Here is a 24896-nt window from a genome sequence, read left to right on the forward strand (position 1 = left end):
TCCCAGTCCAGCCCTGACTCCTCCCTTGGGCTTGTTGGTGTTCATGCATACGTTCATTCTTGTCTACATGTGCTTACATGCATGTGTATGTTTGTCTGTGTTATTAGTATCACCTGTCTCTTGTCTTGTTATCGTTGTTACGTCCGCATATTGTTATCAACAGTATTTAAGTGTGCGTGTTGTCTATGTTCTTTGTCAGTCATTGTCTGACTTCTGATGTTCATCTCATTGACACCGTAGAGTCAGTAATAAAAGCTAGTAGATACACGTTGAAAAGATGCTCTCTGCTCAGCATCCGGTTTCCTCACAACATGCTACTGATCAGGGCTGCACAACAGCTTCTTGTTCCTTGTCCTTTCAAATAATTTTATTGTTTATATACAAGTTTGGCATTTCTTGCTTGAATGGTCTGCATCTGTAATGCAACATTTCAGTGGAATGGCTGTCTAGACTCTGACCTGGCCATTCTGAGTCACTCCATTGTTGATTTACTGCTGTGTTTTGGATTACTGTCATACTCCAAAACCTAACAAGTTTGAGGTTTAGATCATAGACAGATTTCCTGACATTCTGCTGTAAAATTATCTCATACAGCTTGGAAGTAATTGGTTTCTCAATGTTTGCAAGCAATTTGGGCCCTGCGGCAGTAGAGCAAACCCACATCATTATTCCCTCCATCTCCTTCACAGTTGGGATGATGCTTTGATGTTAGGTAGATGTTAGGTAGTATCCAGTGTTTCATCTTTTGTCTCCAAATGTAATGCTGCATACATCTAGAAGCTCAAATTTTGAATTGTCAGCCCAGAAACCATTGTTGCTGTATTGGTGTGGAGCATCAAGGTGTTCATAAGAAAACTAAGAAATAGGCAGTAATGATTTATAGGAGAAATTCCTACTAATTACCCCTTTATTTTTTGTGCATCCTATGGCAAACTCACAATGAAATAACACAATTATTCATTGTACAGAATGACTTTAGCTGTCGCCATGGAATCCTTGATCTCTCGTTTGTGGATTCTGTAACATGCAGTCTGCAGTCTGCATCCTGCATCATAACATCTGTGTGTGCCGAAGAGGCTGCTGCACCAGCATACCATCAGGACCACAGACACAGATGTGCAGCTCAGCAGAGAGAAATAAGCATTCTAGCAGAATTCTATAGGCATTACTAAGGAGCATTCACAATGTGAGTGCAGCGTTCACAGTGCTTCATAATAAACAATAAGGTCAATTAGGAAGTTAAATGTATGGTCATATTGAACTTTATAGGTTAATATAAAGTACATAATATTATGCAGTCAACACAAAACCTAATTTGCACCCAGAGCAGTTTCAGTAGAACAGTATGACTGTATTTTTTGGTTCTAGTAAAGACTCCAGCTGCTGTTTTGTGGAGTATCTTGACCTTGTTTACACACCTCAGACAGCAAGGCACTGCAGTAGTCTAACTTAGAGGTAATACATGCATGAACTGTTTTTGCTGCAGTATTTAGCATCTGTATATTTCTTAGATAAAACCAGACTATTCAAGTAATGTAACAAATGGGAGATCAGCGTCAAATGATGCACCAACGGGTTTTCTTAATATACCTACAGTAGGAACAAGCAAAAAGCCATCAAGATTGAACATAAAGTATGACAGTTCCAGTCTGGCAGGCATTTGACCCAGTTCTTACCTTCTACTTTTATCTGAGTTCAGTAAAAGGAAATTTCTTAGCAGCCAGTTCCTTATGTAGTTTAAACACCCTTTGATCCTGTAAGTTATTTATTTGTTCACTGGTTTGGCTGATAGGTACAGCTGTGTATCATCAGTATAACAAGGAAAGGCAGGGTTGTGTTTATAAGCCAGGTAAGGTCAAACCAATACTCCAATTGATTGGAATGCCTCCAGTCAGTCACTTTCCTGGAGGTTCACATTCTTTTTCCATACAGTGACCTTTATTAACTATGTATTCAGTAAAGCTGTGGCAATGTAAAACACTGTGTTGTCTGTTACACTTAGTCTTTTTTTCATCATGACTATCAACATCAGATTACATTTTCTAAGTGTTACCACATAAATACAAGCAATTTAAAAGTGTATGGTAACTTAAACCGACAGCTGTGCGCGCAACCTTTTCATCCCTCCATGCTGTCTGCACAGCCATCTTGTTTGTAGTTTATTCACACGTTCTTTGATTATGTGGTTGTGGAGGTAGAATGCAAAGTGGTTGCAATGATGCACGTGTAAGTACTTAATGAACAGAGTACCTGAATGATTAGAGCAGTATTAGATACCATCTGTAATAGAAGTGTGAGAAGTTGGGGTTAATGTTAGGAGGCAGGACTTGACCAACGATTTCTCTATAAAGTAGATAGCAGGAGGTAAAGTGGAGCCTTCAATAGAATTTGACTATATTTTCACTCCTCCAGCACCAGGCAGGGATGTGAGTATGTCTGCCATTGCAGATGCACTGATATGACTGGCATCAGACTGCACTCTCTGCAAATGGTGACTAGTCTTTGCCCTCATCTCTGTGTACTGTCCTCTCTTCTCCCGCTGCAGGTCAATTCACAGGCTGTCGCAGCTGGAGAGATTAGATTTGGGAAGCAACGAATTCACTGAACTGGTAAGAAAAGAGATCTCTCTTTGAAGACAGCCATGACTTGGACAGCTGTCATCTCACCCAGCAGGGTTTGACCCAGAAAGGTTCTATGGGCGGGGGAGAGCACTGCTCATCCGGAGTCTCTCATTAATTCCCCGGTGCCGTGCTGTATTGGATGCGTCATGCTCCAGTGTATTATTTATGAACCGGTTCAAACGCGTCACATTTGAAACGACAGGACGCTTTTGCCACCGAGCTGCTTTTAATCGGCTCGCTCCAGCTAGAAGTAAACAATGGCACAGGAACCACCCAGTGCTCCCCCTGACTCAGCCTCCGTGCCCTCACACACTGCCTACCCAGCATCTCCGTCATTTAGTCGGGGTTCAGATCAATGACCCAGCACACAGGCTGGCAAATGACTAATGCATGAAGGGGAAAGGCAGCGAGTAAGGAGTTGTATGGGTTTTCTTAAGATAATGACTTCCCCCATATGTGAGTTGAACCTGGCACCACCTGTTGTAATTACCAGCATTCATCAGTGATCTCAAATAGTTGAGGGACAGTGACAGCACAGAAAATATGGATTACTGATTAGGACATATACATTGTACACTGTTCAGGATTAGATAATATGGGATTTGGTGTTTCAAAACTTAAAATAATGAAATGTAGTCCAGAAAAATGTGTTGAGTTATTGGAGTAAAGGCTAATATTTAAGATGCCTTTAAAAACAATTTCTAATTTTAATGCCTCTATAGGAGAAGCTGGTGGACTGTATGGTACTCGGTCAGCTCACATTGTAACTCAATCCTGAGCAAATAAGCCAAACATGTCTCCAACGTCTTTAGTAGAATGGGTTTTTTTTTTTTTTTTGGATTTATTAACTTTTTATTAGAATCATATACAGGTTTGCAATATCCAGGGGTACTTTGTCCTTGGGTGAAGAAACAATGACAGGATCGCTTCAGTGCCCCCAAAGGGAACAGATGGTTTGGCATTGCAATAAGCATGCTTTACTGTTTGAAGTCCTTGAGGAACAAGAGAGCACCCATCACCACATTACGCTTCTACTGTCTGGACTTTCGATCTGTGTGTCCCATTTCAGGAAGAGCGATTCAAGTCTTTTTAATCATATCTGGCGAATGTGTCATTATTAACTCATCCGTTTCACTACTCCTAGGAACTAATAACCAGAAGCAGACAGAAAGCAACAAGGCAGTGTATAAACAATAATAATTATAATAATAATAATTACAATAAAAATAATAATTCTAAATTCAGTAATTTTCTAAATTCAGGGTCTGTGGAGCCCTCAGATGCTCAGAAAGGGCAGTCTAGAATTGAGGTGCGGTGATATGGTGATACATTTAGAACATTGCCATTGGATACAGGGTTAGAGCTTTAGAATAGGAGATACGCTCCTTGAGATGATCTGGTCAGTTAAACATACATTCATTAGTAGTATATGTATACACACTAAATCTCAGAGCCGCAGCCTCACAGCCCATGTAAGCTGCTCGATTCTTTTGTTCTTGGAAAATTTGTGGGCTGCTTGGCGGGTTCACGTGTCCTTCTAACAAGCCTCCCACGTGCAGCCGGGCGCTGGTGAGTCTGGGCCTGCTGAGCACTCCACGCGGGCAGCAGCGCCAGAGGCATGCTGTGATCAGAGCAGATGTTGACTGCATTTGCAGGGCTGCACTGCAGAAAGTTCCTTAATTGAGGCCCTTGCTGTGGGAATTCTGGGGGCACAGATGCCGAAGTTCGGAGGGAGAGAGAGGTGGGGAGCAGCATCGCCCTTCAGGAGATAACACGGGCATCCATTACACACGGAGGAGGGTTCCTCCTGATTTGGAAACATTTTAACCTGATTTACAATCCCTTATTTTAAAAACGTTATTCAATTATGAAAATCAAAGGAATAAACAAATGCTTTTTTAAAGGAAATCATAATAGACAATAGACATAATAGCTAGCAGTCACAAGTAATCAGTGCTAAATTAATACTGACTTTTGCGATTCAGAAGCATAGTAATGTTTGATTAAGCCTATTGTGATGATTTTTTAAAAGCTGTAATCTATATACAGTAACTCAAATAATCAGTCTTTACAATCGAGGCATGCAGAGGAGCATCTCTGAACGCAGGTGAGCCTGTCCAAAGTGTAGCCTCAGTTTCCTGTTCTTAGCTGACAGGAGTGGCACCTGGTGTGGTCTTCTGCTACTCCGCCTCAAGTTCCACGTGTTGTGAGTTCAGAGATGTTCTTCTGCATCCCTCGGTTGTAATGACTGGTTATTTGAGTTACTGTTGCCGTTCTATAAGCTTGAACCAGTCTAGCCGTTCTCCTCTGACCTCTGGTCCTCTGACCTCAACAAGCACGGACGTAGTTTTGGGGGGGGACGGGGGGGACATGTCCCCCCCACTTTTTCAAAAGCCGGTTTTGGTCCCCCCCAGTTTTTACAGTTAAAACCAAATATTTAAGTAGCGACGAAGTCATGTCCCCCCCACTTTTTAACGGTTAAAAAACCAATATCCAAATAGCGACAAATCTAGCACTAGGATCATGCAGCTCCAAGCTCACCCCCCCCCCCCCCCCCCCCCCCGCTCAACAATTTTCATTCGCCACCCCAGGTTGTGTCCCCCCCCACTTATGAAATCAAAACTACGTCCATGTCAACAAGGCATTTGCACCCACAGAACTGCTGCTCACTGGATATTTTCTCTTTTTTGGACCATTCCCTGTAAATCCTAGAGATGGTTGTGCATGAAAATCCCAGTAGATCAGCAGTTTCTGAAATGCTGAGACCAGCCCGTCTGGCAACAACAACCATGCCACATTCAAAGTCACTTAAATCATCTTTCTTTCCCATTCTGATGCTCGGTTTGAACTGCAGCTGATCGTCTTGGCCATGTCTACATGCCTAAATGCTTTGAGTTGCTGCCATGTGATTGGCTGATAAGACATTTGCGTTAATGAGCAGTTGGACAGGTGTACCTAATAAAGTGGCCAGTGAGTGTACAAATATATAGTTGAATTTAGTAAAAAACAAAATGGTGAGTTAAATATGGAAAATATTTCACATGAAATGAGGATTCAAGATGTGTGTTCTATTCCCCATAAAGAGCATCTTTCTGGCACTTATTTTAAGTTGTTTGGGACCACAGACTAATTATGTTTGTTTCACAATTGTCCGTCTCAATAGAAGTGAACAAATAAAAATTACACATCAAATAAAACATCTCGGTGCTGAAAAATAATGGAGAATGAACAGAGCTCCAGAAATGTGTTGAGATGATTTGCTGTGCTGGCTTGTTGTACTCTGCTGAGCATCTGTGTTGCTGTTTTTGGAGTATGTTCATTAATCCAATCTGTTCAATTAAAAAATTCATATCAGCAAACAAAAACAAGTCTCTTCAAATAACCCACATTGGAACATTGTGAAAGATCTTTACAATATAAAACCAATTATACACTGAAGGACTTTAGCCTTCAGAGATACATATGAATGTTGATTTGTATGATGTGAAGGTTTTTTGGTCTGAGAGAAGGAAGGTATCACACAGTGCTCCACATGGCATGAGGAGACCACTTCACTAATGACATGGCATGTGGGAGAGGGAATGTCCATTATCATCAAGACTCTTCCCTGGGGCAAGGCAGCTGACTGAATTTTGCCTGCAGGATAGCTACAGATGGCGAACCACACTGTTTGGAAGTTCTAATAATTATTCAAAAAGCTATATTATTGTTTTTTAATGTATTTATATAGAGTTTAGAGCGTACAGTGTATAGCAAAGATAAACAGATGTATACTTATGCTTATATTACATCCAAATGTCTTTGGTATTTTAGCCAGAAGTGCTAGAGCAGATCCATAACCTGAAGGAGATGTGGTTGGACAACAATTCATTACAGACAATACCAGGGGTAAACACACTGCACCGCACCACCATACTTAGTCACTGCCACTACAGCCACAGTCACTGCCACTGCAGTCATAGTCACTGCCACCACAGTCACTGCCATTTACATTTACATTTATGGCATTTGGCAGATGCCCTTATCCAGAGCGACTTACATTTTTATCTCATTTTTTTATACAAGTGAGCAATTGAGGGTTAAGGGCCTTGCTCAGGGGCACCTCAGTCATGGCCTCAGGTCTGGGAATCGAACCCGGGACCCTTCGGTCACAAGACCAGTTCCCTAACCACCAGGCCATGGCTACCACTGCAGCCACAGTCACTACCACTACAACCAAGTCACTGCCACCACAGCCACTACCACTACAACCACAGTCACTACCACAACCACAGTCACTACCACTACAACCACAGTCACTACCACAACCACAGTCACTACCACTGCAGCCACAGTCACTACCACTACAACTAAGTCACTGCCACCATAGCCACAGCCACTACCACTACAACCACAGTCACTATCACTACAACCACAGTCACTACCACTGCAGCCACAGTCACTACCACTACCCCAGAGCATTCAGCACCTTCTTGGTCTCCTGCTGAAGTCTATAGGGAAACTGAGGCAGCTGAGGTACTTGGACCTGGCCAAGAACAGGATCGAGAGTCTCGATGCCGACATCTCGGGGTGCGAGTCCCTCGAGGACCTCCTGCTCTCGTCCAACATGCTGCAGCAGCTACCCGAGACAATAGGTGATGCTCACTGACTCACAGCTGCAATCAAACTACAGGATCATCAGACAAAGTGTCTCTGCGGGACTCCAAATTTCTGTCTGTGTTGACATGTTGTTGTTTTTTTTATGAATGATTCTGCTCTTTTGTAGGAATGTTGAAAAAATTGACAACGTTAAAAGTTGATGACAACCAGCTAACCTCACTGCCTAACACGATTGGAAGGTGAGTAGCTGCTTAGTAAACAGACTCGTTCAGGGCTTTAAAACGAAGTGAATGAAGGCAGAAAGCAGACGTGTGCACCGTTATTGTAGACACCCTTCAGACTATCATCCCTGAACTCCCCTCTGCTGCTGTTTTCCGGTCATGCAGTTGTGAAACCGGCTTGTTTTATTAGACACAGGCCTGTACTCCTCTAGCCATACATGGCCTGTTTCTCTTTATTTATGCTGTATGGCTTTTCTAGGATTTAAAAGTAACAGTGATTAACATTAGTTCTGAGTGAATTTTTCACAGAACCATTCAATGATTCTGTAGCTCCACTGACCATCAAATCCACTACATGAGATCTTCTCCCCTATCAATCTTCACACTCATGATGGGAATAGTGCTCTCTGAACCTGAACAGATGTGGGATTTAAATCAAAGAAATATTTAACACCCTTCCAATAAAGCTAAATTACAGATGAAAGTTGTTAACCTCGACCAAAGGTGCGTTCATACCTTTAAGAATTTATGGCAATAAGTTAAAAGCATGAATATTCTTTTAATTCGGAGCTAACTAAACAAGACCAAAAGTGTTGCAAAGAGGAAATGTTTCACCTCGGTCTCTTATATTTTGGAGCTATGGGTTGTAAGCAAAAGCCAGATGGGAAATTCAGGGTTTGGATCTGTGCACCGTCTGCCTCTGGACGTGTTGTGTCAGAAGTCCCTCCCTCTGTGGGATCTTCACATTCATCTGAACCGCCTCCACTGCCACATTCCCGGGATATTGTTCTCCATGCACCTTTCTTCTTGGTTTGTCATTGGTCGGCTCTGTGTGTTGTGTTTATCAAACATGCATCTAAAATGGGCATCTCAGTCCCCGCGCCAAATTAGGGTAAGTAGACCAGTGAGCGTCTGTATTCCCCACACGTCCACCACAGCATGTGTGTTTAGGCAGGGACACACTTCTACATCTCTTGTATGTGCGACTGAAAGAGTCTCAGTGGAAGCTTTGCATATGGAAGGCCAGCTGGGACAAGGTTCTATACAAATGCCGTGCTAATGACTCTAGTTAACATGATAAACACACATTGACCTTTGGGAGGAAAAAAAAATCACTAGTGTGGAATAGGAGTAAAAGAGAATAAAGAGAGAGATCTGCTTAATTTTTCTTTCATTTTGTTGATCTTGACATTTTGTTAACGATTTTAGAATGTTATTAGCGAAGGCAAATGCAAATTATGTGTTTAGTTTATTAATTAGGTTTTTAAAAATGTATTGCTATGGTGTAAAGGCAAAACAATTTAAGAATACATAGCATTTGGCTCAGTATGCTGTGCAGTGGAGCAGAATGTAATAAAATAAATTTCAGTGATAAATTTTAGGTTTGGTTGGAAAACAAAATAGGCCTATAAAAGCAATGTGCTTTTAAAGAGAAGCCAATTAACAAAGCCAAAGATTTAGCTTCATGAAAGTCATAGAATGGGCCAGTGAGACAACAGGCAGAGTGTGTAGAGCAACACACGGGGCAGCTCAGATACGTCTGGAGGATGTTTCTGTGGCTAAATGCAAAGAGTGAGTACAGCGTACTGAAGGGAGATAGGAAGTGGCACTCTTTTGGGCTGTGAAGCAGAGTAGGTTTTGTGGTTGAGAAGATTTTTTTTACATTTGCAAATTTATGACAATAGGAATATGAGAGCAATAAAGAGAAAAGGTATAACAAATCATAAGTCTGAAATGAATATTACAGGTTGACCTTTTCAAGACATCTTAGAGTTAGGTTGTGTCAATGTATTGCTGAAGGTTTACCTTTATATGTTGTGTTTTTCTATCGTGTGTATTAAATATAGACGTGTTCTACATAAGTCTGTTTTTGTCTGTAATAGCATCAAAGACTAATTGTAGACAGACTACCTCATAAAAAAAATCACCATTTAACAAATGTGTCTTATGGCCTGGATCCACTGGAAAGGTGTGACATGTTAGGTAAATAAAAGTTAAATTCAATGCAAAGTGTATATACTACTCTGAATTACCAGATTTTAAAATTAGACTTAAATTAAATTAGTTTTAATTTTATTTAATTAGATTTATTAGCAGCTCCAAGAACTCCACAAATTTGGGTGTCAAAACGCAGAACCTATTTGCTCAGTATAAATCTGCATCTTTGCCTTTTCATTCTTTTCAGGCTTGAGAGATCATTGACATTCATTGAGATTCATTGAGATTTCTCTCTCAAAGCCAATATCAATCCATCGCTCCAGGGCAAACTCAACCAGCTGTATCCAGGTCTTTAGATACTCTCCAATATTTGTTAAGTAGACATTATCAATGGTTGCCATTACTTCAAATATCCTCCATATTGTCCATTATCACTTTACTGCCTCTTTATCGGATGATTTCATGGATAAAGTTGTGCACTACTTGATTGTATCAAGCTTTAATATATTGTGTTCTCACCTGATTTTCTTTGTGTTAATATCATCTGTCTGTTGAAATATGTCTTTTATAAGTCTTTTACTAAGTTAAACCTGAAGAAACACTGGAAACCCTTGAAAAGTTGAAGGGTGTTGAATTAGGAACATGTAACAATTTAAAACCATTTTGCATTAAAAAACAATAAAATGTATATTAGTTTTATATAAAATGTAATATATAACATTTAGTGCAGTCAATACTAAGATACTGACCTTTTGTCATATCAGGTTCTAAAAATTACAAAACACTGCCCTAATTCAGTATGATAGAATTATTGTCTACATAGGTACATGATTTAACATTACACTAAAGTAACATGCTTGCTCTTTAAATAGGTGAAATGATTATGATCACCTCAACAATTTTCTCTAACTTTATTTTCTAGTTTATCACTTTTAGAGGAGTTTGACTGTAGCTGTAATGAACTGGAGTCCCTGCCCCCGACCATTGGCTACCTGACCAGTCTCCGAACCTTCGCCGCTGATGAGAACTTCCTGACTGAGTTACCCAGAGAGGTGAGCGTCAGGGGTGGGGGGGTGGTGGGGTGTTCCGCTTGCTCTGAGAGGTGCACAGGAGGAAGATCAAAGCTTTTTCCTGCATAGTCCTCTCAGACACAGAATCCCTGCTACTGAACCTTTATCACAAGAGTGATCAGTCCTGGCCCTTAAAATGAAAGCATCTTAAAATCCTAAACATGAAAGAGTTTTATATATATATAAAAAGAAAAAGGAGAGTCTTATATATATATATATATAAGTGGTTTATTTATGTTCGGCCAGTCTTTGTTGTTCAAAGAACCATGCCATAGCAATGATAACACAATATTTAAAGACTCCTCCTGTAAAGGCCATAGATGTACGGTAATAACCCTCTGCCTGCACTTTCACTCTCATTTATTTTTACAGACTACACATGAACAGAGTACTATTACCTGAATCGAGATGAAAAGACACCATGTCATTAACAGTCCTAATTAGTTAGGGTTTAAACATCTTGATAGAACCACTGTTCATTGCATTTTAACTGGGCTTTAAATGGACCAGACCCTCCCTTCATGATGGCAAATGTCAAAGCCCGATCTGTACCTCGAGTACTTTGAACTTTTAGCACAGCTTGGCTTTGAGGCTCATGAAGACATGCATTGAGACCATTCTCTGGTCTGACTCCCAGATGGTGTAACAAACTTCCACTGGCTGTCCTGACAGCAGAATCTCTTGCAGTTTTCAAATGCTGACTGAAGGCTTATCTATTTGTGGAATATTAATAATAATGAGAAGAATATAAATTACCATTGATCCTGCACCTATGTCGAGTAACTGAAACTCTAGCATTTATTGTCTGGTCTTGTTTATTATTGTGGTTATCATTGTCTGATATAGAGCTTGTGTTTATTTTGCACTTCTAGGCATCAGCATTGATTTCTGTATTTCAACAGTATTCTAGTTCTGTATCTTGAACTCTAACCTACTGTACTGTCTTGGATACATGCTCTGTGTGGATGACAAAGCACTTTTGTAAGTCACTCTGGATAAGAGCATCTTATAAATGCTGACATAAATGTAAATATTTTAAGATCATGTTTATGAAAAGGTTGCACCTGACATAACAGGAAGCAGTCACGGTGCTCCTGAGACACGCTGGAGTGTCTGTGTGTTATCTCGAGGCACACTGCCCGAGCCTGTGACTGGCTCGTCCCCAGATCGTCCACACCTTTCAGACCTCTGCCAGCTCTTCAGTCAGAGCGCCGGAGCTGTTGAGAAGCTTCTGTCTCCATTCTGTTGGATGTATTCCCGGTTGCCATGGTTTCTACTCTCCCCCTACAATTCGGCAGTGCACCAGTATTAGGCACTGAGCTGGATTGCAACACGGCGAAATCCTGCAGAAGCACCGTGATGATTCTTCCCCTCTGCCCTGCACTAACCCCCTCTAGCCTGGAGGTACTGACAGATTACAGTGCCATTCCTGGCGTGAGAAAGGGCATATGAATGCGAAAGAAGACATGCAGAGAGAGAAATGAAACAAGGAGAAAAGGAGTGAGAATGGGAATAGGAGAGAGAGAGCAAGAGAGAGAGAGAGAGAGAGAGAGAGAGCGAGAGAGAGAGAGCAAAGAGGCACAGGGAATAGAGAAAGTGGAGATGAGATGCTTTGACCAAATTGCATATTTTCTGAGGTATCATATCTCTTATGCTGCAGATTGGAAACTGCAAGAATGTCACTGTTATGTCCCTGCGCTCCAACAAACTTGAGTTTCTGCCTGATGAAATTGGACAGATGACAAAGTTACGTGTTCTCAATCTGAGTGACAATAGGTAATTCCTGATGTGCCACTGTTCCTTACCATTTTCTTCAAGTTGTATTAGTTTCATGCGCTGTGTTGTGACATTTACTGTCCATAGTGGTAATTTTCCACACAGCAGAATGCCATTAGGAAAATCCAAGCCCAAGAACAAAATGAAATAAAATACTTAATATACTGTCCATACATGCCCATACTTGAAATAAAATGTAACGAAAATTTTTGGCTGTTTATACAATGTTTTATGTGCATCACACATGGTAGATTTTATTAGTGATTTTCCTAATGGCACTTCAAGATAGGGCAGAGTGAAGTGAAGAGGTGTCTGCCTGCAGGCTAATACAGTGATCTCTTTGTGAGGAGCTGGGTGACCTATTTAGGTATTCTGGCCATGTTCAACTTTGACCCAAGGTCTTCAAATACAGACATCACTTAAAGGCCCTGAGTTAGGGCCTGCCTTAACAGACAGGAGTACCTCCAGTCCCCCCCAGCCCCAGGACTACCCCTAGTCCCCCAGCCCCAGGAGTGCCCCCAGTCCCCCAACCCCAGGAGTACCCCCAGTCCCCCAGCCCCAGGACTACCCCCAGTCCCCCAACCCCAGGACTACCCCCAGTCCCCCAGCCCCAGGAGTACCCCCAGTCCCCCAGCCCCAGGACTACCCCCAGTCCCCCAGCCCCAGGACTATCCCCAGTCCCCCAGCCCCAGGAGTACCCCCAGTCCCCCAGCCCCAGGACTACCCCCAGTCCCCCAGCCCCAGGACAACCCCCAGTCCCCCAGCCCCAGGACTACCCCCAGTCCCCCAGCCCCAGGACTATCCCCAGTCCCCCAGCCCCAGGACTACCCCCAGTCCCCCAGCCCCAGGAGTACCCCCGGTTCCCCAGTCGGCACACCTCTTCACTACTCTGGATTAATGGATTCCAAAGCTGTTTTCTATATTTCTAATGATGACCTGTGTTGTGGTGTCATGGTTATCTTCTCACCTCTGTTGTGTTCTTCTGGCCTGTACTTCTACTCTGTTAGGCTGAAGAATCTTCCCTACACTTTCACCAAACTAAAAGATCTTGCTGCACTTTGGTTATCTGACAATCAGGTGACAATTTTTAAGCACACTTGTTTATCTTTTTCACACAAATGTGTGTACATACATATGTGAGATGGGTCATAATAACTGCACGTTGAACTGCATGTGGAATTGTAATGTATATTACAGTGTTTATGTGGCGAGTTGGCCGATGCGAGTTCTGTCCTAATACTGTTGTGGCTGTCTTGTCGGTCTGATGCCCTTTCTTCATCTCTTTGCTACAGTCCAAGGCCCTCATCCCCCTCCAGACGGAGGCTCACCCTGAGACCAAGCAGAGGGTTCTCACCAACTACATGTTCCCACAGCAGCCGCGACACGACGAGGGTGAAGACCAGTCGAGCTCTTTCCACCCGCCTGACACGTTCACGTATGTCCGCGAAGTAGTTGCTTCCTTTCTAAGTAGGCTTACCCTGCCTGTGGTGTGTGTATGCTGTAGATTACCAGTCAGACAGCGACAGCTTCAACCTGGCCCTCTGGGAGGAACAGAGGCAGCAGAGGATGACTGTGGCCTTCGACTTTGAGGAGAAGAAGGAGGAGGATGAGGAGGAGAATGCTGCAAAAGTCAAGGTCCCCCAAGCCTCTTATGTGTGTTAGTGCTCACGTGCAAACTCTTTCACACACACACAGACACACAGAGTTTCAGTCCTTGAACATCAAATATTGTTTGACAATGAGCACTATATTTTTTTTAGAACTAACTTGCTTCAGCAGAATAATACGGTATCTTTGCCCATAACCAGAGCAGTGCATCATCTCAGCTCCCAGCTGTTCAGCACTTTCTTAAAATATTTCAAATGTAAACCTGCCTGCCCCCCCTCCCCACCTTGTCCCTCCCCCCTCCCTTTTTTATAGGTTGAAATTAATCTGAAGCGATATCCCACCCCATACCCAGAGGACCTAAAGAACATGGTAAAGTCAGTGCAGAACATGGTGGGCAAAACCACTCACCCTCTCAGCACAGAGAAATGCTCCTCAGGCGCCAACATGGAGATGCACAGCAAAGACAAATATGAGCCTCCGTGGCCCATTGCACCCAAGGAGGTAACATATCCACATACACCCAGCCACAGTATCTATCCAGCCCACTACAGTGTACACCCAGCCACAACAGACACCCAGCCACAGTATCTATCCAGCCCACTACAGTGTACACCCAGTCACAGTATCTTCTATCCAGCCCACCACAGTATGCGTCCAGCTCAGATCTTCAAATGTTAATAGTTAAATAAATGGCATGTGGTGGTGTATGTGTTGACTAGGTAACTGACAGAGAGGTGGTTAAAGACTTCTCCAAGCCTCCAATGCCAGAGCAGAGTGTCATGTTGAACTCTGCCATTGACATCCCGAAGAGGAAGGACAAGGAGGACCTAACAGAGAGCTCGGAGGTACAGCTGGTGTTCTGGGTTTTTATGTTTTACGTTTCTGTGGCTTTTTGTACAATTAACGTGTCCATTTGGTTACTGTCCTGTAAAGCCTGCAGAACATCTATGGCAAAACACAACAATGTGTGGAGCTGTTAATCAAGATAGTACACCGGAATGATAGTACACCGGAATGATAGTACAGTGGAATGATAGTAAACTGGAATGATAGTACACTGGAATGATAGTACACCGGAATGATAGTACACCTGAATGATAGTACAGTGGAATGATAGTACACTGGAATGATAGTATACCGGAATGATAGTACACCTGAATGACTGTAAACTGGAATGATAGTACACCGGAATGATAGTACACCTGAATTATAGTACAGTGGAATGATAGTATACCGGAATGATAGTACACTGGAATGAGGGCTGGAGGGATCACTGAAGCACACATCAGTGGGAGTGTTTCATCTCGTTAAAGGCCAGCCTCCCCCAGTGGCCAGGCCAGTCCTGCTGCCTTGTTTAGAACACAGGAAAATAATAAACTCATTAGTTCTACCCATCTGCCGAAGACAGCAGAACAGAGTTGGCCTGAAGATTCAGGGTAACAGAATCAGATCATTCTTGGACATTTATTGCTTAGAAATTGGTTTATCATTTAGTGTGTTTCCTAAAGTGGGGTTAGTTGGAGAGCATTATTTGTAGATGAGTTATTTTTAAGGTAAACTGCAAGAGAAAAATATATAGGACCCTTCAAGTCAGTTCCTGTGGAGCTGTAGTGTTCACCTTCCAGCTGAAGAAGTCATATCTGCAGATTTGACTCTTTGATTCTGCCCAGAGTATTGCTCAGCCCACAGCTGAGATCACTGACAGAGGGAAAGGTCAGTGTGAAATGTCAAGTGCATTCAACTCGGAGGCTACTGAGTGGTACCCATTAAAAGTGCAGCTGGGATTGGAGTCCTCTTGCTGGGATTCGGCTTTGGCGCTGCATTGTGGGTGACAGTTTTCTCATTGGGGATCTAAGGGACGGGTGCCAGCAAACTGAGCAGTTGGTTTGCATGGTTAGATGATTGGTGGTGTCCTTGAGTGTGTTGAAGACGGCTTTATAGTGCTGCTTCAGAGAGTGTTCCAAATGTGCAGAGGAGGAAACTGCTGTATTATGAATGAGCTACAATTTAAACTGATGAAATAGTCAAATCAAACGATCAATCTGAGTTTCTTCTGCATTGTTTTTTGAAGCACGTCGCTTCTTTGGGTTTAAGCTCTGGTTAGTAGAACCAATAATCAAAACTTGTAAAACAACCTTTCATTGCTTTGTTTGCATTAACTTGGGGAACCGGAGAATTGAAACCCCTCATATGTAGAACTCACAACGGAGTAGGCAAAGCTTCTCATTCCTCCTGAGGAGCAACTGCTTGGCGTCTAGTATATAAAACAGGCTTTAGAAATCAAAGTTTGGTCTAAAAGGGTTTGTATAGATTAATTCCACATCAGAGCAGTTGTGGTTTACAGGGGCTTCGGCGAGCTAAGTCTGTGTTCACACATAGGATATTTTCAGAGGAGAAACAGCCTTGAATTCTTTTCATGTTGATACGACTAAAGCAGCTCATAAAATATGCACATTAGCTATAACAGTGAACCACCAAGTCCTGCTTGGCTCTGTGATTAAATAAGCTAGCTGCCTAGTTGGCTCTAAGTAGCAGATATTTTCCTCAACATTTAATTATGCCGAAGCAGAGGATGCATGCATTAATACCTATGATGCGACAGGCCATTTATGAAGCTCCTAATACCTGCTTACTAATGAAACCTTTCTATCTGGAAACCTTCTATCTGGAAAGCCTTTTCTTCTCATTGGTCAGCTAATAAAAAGGCGATTGATGTCATTCTCTGCTTTGATTCGTCTCAACTTTGAAAGCGTTCCGGTACATGTGGAAACTCTTGTACAAGCCTCATCATCATAACGGGGAAGTGTGAGAAGACAGCAGCTCATTCCCATTCATTTATGCTAGGCTTTTTCTATGCTTTTTGCACTAGCTGTGTGTGTAGAGTAGTTCACAGTTGTGTGGTGTACCGTGTCCATTACAGCTTGGTATGGCCTCAACACTGCTACCGCCCACAGTCTCCGAGAGTCTGTGTAACTGCACAATGCTAAACATCAATGGGACCTTGGGAGTACTGATGCCATAATCCCATGCCTCTTACGCATTCTTTTCTTTCTAGACCATGAAATCCTCCATTTTGTTTGTTTGTATGTATGTATGTTTGTTTGTTTTGCTTAGATTTCTTTACATCGCGTCGTTCCCAAGCCGCAACAGCCAGAGAATACGAGCCTGGCCGTTACTTCCTCTTCCTGTTTCTGCCTCATAGTAAGTGGCTGAGAAACCAGACAGTGGACAATCACTAAAGGGCTGACTCATTTCAATTGCCTGCAAAGCAAATGAGATGGAACTGACAGAAACTGACCTCGGTCACCCCCTTTATGGGAAGGATGTAGGAAAAACACATCTGAATTTCTGTAGAAATACGTGCATTAATATGAAATTGTGTACAAAGCTTTTAGTCGTTCATATTGTATCAGAGGTGAACTGAATTGGCTCCCCTTTCAGCAGCCATTGTGATGTTGTGAGCAACATATACTTCCTTACGGCGTTTGGTTCACGGCTGAGTTGTCAGCAGCCAGCTAATATCCCTGTGTTCATTAACACCCAGTCTCTGAGGAGATATTTTAAAGCACTGCCATAGTTCTGGCCTGCTGGGAGGGAGAGAGGTGGACGTGGACAGACAGGGGTGTTGTGACAGAGAGATGGTAAGCAAAGGTCCAAAATGAGCACAGGACGACAGGGGTGCGGGGAGCTGTGTGTGGAGCGGGTGGGGCGACCCTGCGGTGGGAGCTCCGCCCTGCTCTGGCTGCACAGCCGCTGGTGTTGCAGGCGCTCTGGGAGGCCGGACGCAAAGCTCGCAGAGGGACATGAGACATGGGCAGACCTGCAGATCTACCAGGGGTTTGACCTCAGTGCATGAGACAAACAACACAGAGTGGAGGAGTCTGTGTATTAAGCACACAAAGAGTGAGACTTAGACAATCAGTGATGTCAGGTTTGAGGCGGGAGAGAAGTCAAGTTTGTTTTCAAATCTTCAGTGTGAGAGGTGTGATAGTTATTAAAAAGGCAATGATAAATTATCCTCAATAGATATTTTGACTGGGGAGCTGTCTGCCACCCTACTGTTAACCAGACTCTTCGAGAAGATCTCTTATCATGTCATGATTTTCAAGTTGTTATAAGTGATGTATTAATATTCATCAAGGATCTCTTTAAAAAGGGTTTTTAAAGGACACATTTACTGACCGAAGGTCAATGGTCGCTGAAATTAATCAATAAACCCTCACTTTGGTTGACAAATATGCCATTTGAGAAATGAATGCCATATCAATAAAAACAGATAAAGACAAAGATGGTCCTAATAGTTTAATTAATTAATTATTTGCTTCCATGGATCAAAATGTTTTCTAGTGAGCTAGTGTATGTGTGCATCAGGAAGTAAAAATGTGAGTTTTACTTTGGAAACAGGGCTGATGCATACAGTTCACATAAGGTGTAAGTAGTTAAATTAATGATTTTGATGTATTATATATACCCGTGTTTATATCAGTTAAATGACTACAAAGTCTCAGACTGCAGTGCACATCGCCAGGACAGCTGCAGTAAAAAAAATCACTCTAAAAAGGAAACATTATGCTCCCTCTTTGATGTGCAAATGTATGGGGCCTCTCAGTCAGAGCTGTGTTATTAACCAGCAACTTTGTAACTAAACATACAACTAACTTTGTTGATGGAAAGACTTTTGTCTCTTAATTATCATATTTAGACTGAATGTTTTGAGAAGTACTTCAAGTAACTTTCATTTTTCTCTTTTATACATGTTTTCTGAATTATTGGATAATAATAATTGCAGATGAGAAAATGTGTAGGCACAATCTGAGCAGACCTGAGATGTTATGAAATGTTATCAAGTAACGTTACTTTTATAGTAACTCCTTCTATAACCCTAAACACCCAGTTCTGCATCAGACATTTTATGTGGCCAGATGTTTGGGAATAGTTTTAAGGTGTTTGTGTATTTCCCCAGGATTCCATGGGAGGCTCTCCTAATGACATCCGGATATCTGATATGAGGCCGACTCTGGTGGAACCCCCCATGTACAAGCCAAAGGTGGTGCTACTGGGGAAGGACAAAAAAGGTACAATCGAGATCGCATCGACACCTACAGGAGCAATTGGGGTTTTCTGTCTTTAAATTACTAAGGTAGTCTACTGAATCTTGAATTGCAGCATTTTAATTCTGCCACTCACCTCAGGGCTTCTTCTAACACTCTATATTCACTGATTCTGTTATTAGAGGCCTTAATGCTTTTTTGCTGCAAAATATGCATGTCCCCCTTTGACACAGCAAAAATCAATTCTGCAGTGCCCATGTATTACATAATGGCCCTGGGGAGTGGTTTAGCATAATTAAATGGTGGGTGAAACTGAGTAATTGTGGTTTTGGCCATGGTGAAGTGGTTTATAGGTTCACTGTTGTCATTCCTATTGAGAACAGAGGCCGTTATTCTTTGCATACTCCTCTTGCACCTAGTACAGTAAACACATTAAATCCAAAGCAGGAGAAAGTGCTGCCATGAGTGCATAACACTGATAGACGGTTCCTCTTGCTGTTTTGGGCCCTTTAGAATCCACTGATGACTCAGACCCAGACAAAATGCACTGTTTGAACAACAGTGGCTCCTCCGCCACCTACTCTGACTACTCACCCTCGCAGGGATCCTCAGGGTCCTCCAACCCCCCTGGCAACGTCAGCTCCCTGCAGAACGCTGCCAAGGAGGGTCCAGCACAGACTCACTGGACTAACAGGTTGGCAAGACAAATTTCACTGCTGTCCATTTATATCGACCCGTACCACATCTGTGCATTTCACAGACAGACCTGCTTAAGGATGCTCAGCTATTGGTGGCCTAAAGGTGATGCCGAACCATTGAAAATGTCTCTACAGAAAAGACAAACTCAAACGTGGTCAAAGTCAAGGTAATAGCTTATTTAGGAGTTCATCAGTAAAAGTGTAAGTCACAACATTGAGCTGTTTTATATTACACAAGCACAAAAACACACTTAACAAAACACGAGGAAACAGCTGACAGTTACTACACATTTCTAAACAAATTTTTTGACTTTGTATTTTTGACAAATAACAAATTCAAGACCATCAATGAGAGGCATTTGCAGACAGTGCTCTTTGAATTACAGATATCAGCTACATCTAACCCAAACATCATGTGACTTGATATCTTGTATACTCTGCCTTTAAGAAACATATAACCTTTTCCCTTCACTTCATATGGTTTGTAATTGATTTCCTGTATTAGGTGAAAGATGTGCAAATGTCATGCAGTATTAACACTGGTTAACATCAAGTGGACACCTAATGCACAACACCGCAGTGTAGTAGCCAGAAGAGTATTCAAGGTGGCTTTTATCTCTCTTAAACATGCATGTCTAAAAATTGCTGTGCAGAACTCCTATTACCAAAGCTTTCACACAGTGCCTATGTCAGCAGTAAAACCTCACTGTTGATATCCTCATTAAGATGCAACTAGATGTTTTTTTTTGCCCTAATCCTGCAACGAAATGCAGTATGATATCCCATGGAGCCTGGTAGAAAAAATTGACCACAGGTATGTATACGAAAGGCAAGGAGCAAAAAGGACAAGATAAAACATTTCACCTTTCGTCATTATCATGTAAAAATAAAATTTGTTCTGCCTCTTGGGTGCTCTCTGTACCCTGGGCAGCAAGAAAAACAGCATCGTATTAACATTGAGATTAACTGGATTATACTCGCCTATGAAAATCTCACACAGCTTGGCTCTATTTCGGTTTGAGTCCTTGCTGCAGTTATATTTCTCTACTTTTTTCTTTCTGCTTCTTTCCTGTTCAGGCTGGCACAGTCATTCCCAAAGCCCATTGAGACCAAGCCCCTGCTCAGTCAGAGAGAGACACCCCCTTCTAGCACCCTGCAGCAGCGAGGTGAGAGAAGGCCACTCAGTGACACCTTTGACAGCTGGAATGACGCCCCTCACTATGACAACACAGGGTTTGTAGCGGAAGAGGCTCCTCTTGATACCCCCAGCGGCAGTAGTGGGAACCCCATGCTAGGCACAAAACCCCGTAGTGCCTCAACCACACATGGGCGACGTCCTCTTATGAGACAGGACCGCATTATGGGAGTGCCGTTAGAGCTGGATCAGACTCAGCACCCTTTCCGCAACACTCCTGACACTGAAGTGCCTCCTCCCCCTCCCCCTAACCCCTGGCAGAACTGGACGAGGACTCCTAGCCCTTTCGAGGATCGCACTGCTTTCCCCTCCAAACTTGAACTCACCCCAGCAAACAGCCCCAACCCTGACCGCAAAGACTTTGAGCAGGAGATAGGTGAACTACCTGGCACTTTTCCCTCCACAGGAGCCTGGGGATACCGGGACTCCAGAGACTCAGGGACAGGGCAAGGTCAGCCCAACATCTACACACATGTTCAGGGTCTTAAAGAACCAAATAAGGGCACCACTATGGTAATGAGCAAGAGCTCAGAGAGACTTTCACCAATGATGAAAGAGGTCAAGTCCAAATTTAAGAAATCCCAGAGCATAGATGAAATTGATATAGGGTCCTACAAGGTGTACAGCATTCCCATGGACAGCTATGGCTCTAGTATAGAGAATCAGGGTAGTGTGGACAGAGCAGACCTCCCTGGACATCTGGAGCAGAGCATGTCCAGAAGCATGTCTGCACCCATGCTGGATGATGATCTTGATGGCTTCGGCATGAACAAAAATTGTCAGCAGCAGAAGCCTGCTATACCGAAGAAAGTTTACCAGTTTGACCAAAGCTTCAACCCTCAAGGAGCCATGGATGTTGTGAAACCAGAACGGAGAGTCCCCCCACCTTTCCCCAACACCCCCGAATATGTGAACCAACCGGGAAAGACACTGCCAAAGGAGCTTGTGAGCCCTCGAGGCTACCGTGGCTATCAACCAATGGAGCAAATGTTTTCCTACTCTCAGACATCAATGACTGATGATGCGGTCCCTTCACAGTTTTCCGCCCAGCCCCAGCGGTCCCGCCCGGGTTTCCTGCGCCGTGCAGACTCTCTGGTGAGTTCTACGGAAATGGCACTGTTCCGGAGGGTTGCCGAAGCCCAGGAACACCAAATGGCAGACCTCTACAACAGACCCCAACAGATCAAAGGCATGCTGGAACACCAGAACAGTCTCTCCACAATGGCCGACGCCCAGTTCCACAAGAGAAATGGTAGGTATGAAGACGAATACTCATCTTATCAAGAAAGTAAAAAACCCATTATGGGTTATCCCACCAAGAGTCTGACACAACGTCGCCCCCTATCTGCCCGGAGCTACAGCACAGAGACATATGGGGCATCACAGGCTCGACCTGTGTCTGCCCGACCCACCATGGCTGCCCTGCTCGAGAAATTGCCTTCAGATTATAATCTTAGTACATGCACTGAGAAGAGCCCTGACACTGATATGAAGTTAAGACCCGTCCCCCAGAAACCAGAGGACCCAAGCTCCAAAATGCCAGTGGACTGGAGACAACAGCTCCTAAGGCACATAGAGGCAAAAAGGCTAGATAGGGTGAGTAAATTAGCAATAACAAATCACTGCACTTTTCACATGATATTCCTATGTACGTTCAATCTACTAGTGTACTTTGTTGTCCGCTAATCTTAGTCAGTGTTGTTACTGTTATTACTATATGAATGTAACCACTGTGTTTTGCTGTGTCTGCAGTAACGATGTACTGTTTTGTTGTTGTTCTGTAAGTCAAGCTTCACTCTGTTGCAGCAGCGCAGTGTATGTGGTGCAGTCCAATGTACTCCCTCCCCATGCCCCCAACCCCATCCCCAACCCACCCCCTACCCCAACCCCAACCCCGCAAAACAGCCACATCCTCTGATGTTCTGTGTGGCTCCACCCATTCACTCACGTCATGTGGTTGTTTCCCTCCAATCAGAGCGCCGTCCTTAAGCACAACACAGTAAACTTCGGCATGCTCTACTCTGGAGGCTATGCTGCACCGCATGCCAGCAGAAGCATGACAATAAACTTTTACAATAACACAAAGCATGAAAACCAAACAACTCAGTGGCTACCTCTACCAAATGTGAGTATATAAAAAAGTACCATGAACTCCAGTTTCAGTGCGCCATGAGCCAATTACACTGTGTGATAGACACACTTTTGAGAATATAATTTAAGACAGCTTCTGCTTAAAAAAATACATAAACCACAGGAACATCATTTATTAGCGATATCTCCAGTAACCTTTTGTTAAGACAATTTTGATCAAATAATTGGGACTAGGTCACCGTTGAAATGGTGACAGGTAGGCCATTCCTCATATATCACTGTTGAACACAGATCGAAGTCTTCACGCGTTATGTTCCCGACGCTAGGCTCTGTCTCTCAGTGCTGTGTGAACATGTGCAGCTGTCTGTGTCGCATGTCTGCAGGCTTGGTGTTTGCTTCGTGGGCCTTGGCCCTAATGTGTTGCCACTCTCTGAGGGGCCTCAAGTGTGCTAGCAAGGGATGAAGAATGGCCAAGTTGGTTCATAGCTAACTGGCTAGTGGGTCATACAAGTGCTCAAAATGTCATTGTCAAAGGCAAACCTTTACTTTGGATAGCAGAAAACCACATGTATTCAAACATAAATAAAAAAAACCACCTGCTTTGGCCTAATTGGGAAAATGAAATGAAGTAAAAAAAATGGTTATAGTTTTTAGAAACAATGGTTATGTCTATAATGACAGTTATAATATCAAAGTCTAGTCATGCAAACACTGAATTTCAAAAAGGACACACTTGCATGCTGACTGGCAAGCCGTTTTACTGACCCCTCTCTTTACAGACCCCTTCACAACAGAGCAATATTTTAGATAACGGTCAAGAGATGGTCTCTCCAAATCCCCAGTGGACTCCCTATTCACTGGGACGGAGAGACGTACCTCCAGAGAACGCGAACATCATCAAGAAGGTACACGCCTCAGCGTCTGGAAACATGCATTGTATAGCAGTGTAAAATTGATCATAATTCTTGTGTTCATTCATTTATTCGTTTTTTTCTGACTATGTTTTGCCAATATTTATTTCAAATTGGATACAGGGTACACTGTGTATTTATTTATTTGACTACATTTATCGGTTACACTTAACAGTACACGATTATATATTTCTAATAGTATACTGTTTGTTACAGTAGTCTCACAGCAGAGATGCTGACAGCCTTAAAGGTACCCCAGTCTGTTCACATTCCTGCTGTGTCCCAGCTGATAAAGTTGATTTAGAGATAGAAGGGTTCTGGGAATGGGGAGCTGAGCTGAGGCACGGTGACTAAACGCCTCATTCCTGACTGGTAATAAAGAAGCAGAATTACTAACAAATAAATGGCAGCCAGGATATAACATACGCAGACAGAGTGAACTTTAAAATGTATTTAAAAGGCTCCAGTCATTTGCTTCTGTGCTGTGCCATAATGAATAAAAGATAATAGTACTAAATTAGCTCTATGTGATTGAATTATGGAAACTGTGTTAACCTATACTGACTGTTTGTGGGTTTTTTGTTTTAAAAAAGGCTTAAAATGAGGTCTGACCTGCTTACAATGTTCTTTTACTGCAGTGGTGTGAGTGGAGGCTCCACTGCAGGTTTGTGTGTTGATGTGCAGGTGAATGCAGTAAGCAACTTGGCAAGACACACAAGTCTCATCCTAGAAATACGCTGTTTATATACACTGCTGTTTAGAAGCAGACATGACACGACCCATCTTCCATTTTTTTATGCTATTGTTTTTATTCTTGCTTTCATTCCCACATGTCTGTCTTGGGGACAGTAATAGACTTGTTTTCGTTTGGCGTTTCCTGTTCAACTAATCCTGCCTTTTCTTGTTCATGCCTCCTAGTCCAGCCATGATTGCCATGTTAATGTTTGCAACGTCAGGGTTAATTACTAGCTGTTGCTGTAATCCATTTCGACTCTGCTGCATTCTTCCTTGGTCTCCTTAGCAACCGGAATCTGTCTGCGTATGTCTAAATGCCATCAGTCAGGACTCAGGTGTGTCTGCAGGGCCATTACTGTATAGGGACAGGGCGATGGCGGTG

The 24896-nt window shown here is 42.9% G+C and overlaps 1 protein-coding gene across 4 annotated transcripts in view; it reads left to right on the forward strand.

The window, feature by feature from the left end:
• lrrc7 (leucine rich repeat containing 7) overlaps window positions 1-24896 on the forward strand; it is an 87119-nt gene that overhangs the window by 57202 nt on the left and 5021 nt on the right. For 3 of the 4 annotated variants that reach the window (XM_077015004.1, XM_077015003.1, XM_077015001.1), the window contains 18 exons: window positions 2546-2609; window positions 6435-6509; window positions 7111-7255; window positions 7387-7459; window positions 8316-8333; window positions 10302-10431; window positions 12110-12225; window positions 13233-13302; window positions 13518-13617; window positions 13730-13878; window positions 14146-14334; window positions 14553-14678; window positions 16948-17034; window positions 18797-18908; window positions 19398-19578; window positions 20660-22373; window positions 22753-22902; window positions 23648-23773. In XM_077015004.1, the coding sequence (XP_076871119.1) occupies window positions 2546-2609; window positions 6435-6509; window positions 7111-7255; window positions 7387-7459; window positions 8316-8333; window positions 10302-10431; window positions 12110-12225; window positions 13233-13302; window positions 13518-13617; window positions 13730-13878; window positions 14146-14334; window positions 14553-14678; window positions 16948-17034; window positions 18797-18908; window positions 19398-19578; window positions 20660-22373; window positions 22753-22902; window positions 23648-23773 (3625 nt within the window). The remainder of the gene's footprint in view (window positions 1-2545; window positions 2610-6434; window positions 6510-7110; window positions 7256-7386; window positions 7460-8315; window positions 8334-10301; window positions 10432-12109; window positions 12226-13232; window positions 13303-13517; window positions 13618-13729; window positions 13879-14145; window positions 14335-14552; window positions 14679-16947; window positions 17035-18796; window positions 18909-19397; window positions 19579-20659; window positions 22374-22752; window positions 22903-23647; window positions 23774-24896) is intronic. The other variant, XM_077015002.1, reaches the window with a different exon arrangement.

This window comes from Brachyhypopomus gauderio, chromosome 8 (genome assembly GCF_052324685.1).
Source record: "Brachyhypopomus gauderio isolate BG-103 chromosome 8, BGAUD_0.2, whole genome shotgun sequence".
Taxonomy (NCBI): Eukaryota; Metazoa; Chordata; class Actinopteri; order Gymnotiformes; family Hypopomidae; genus Brachyhypopomus; species Brachyhypopomus gauderio.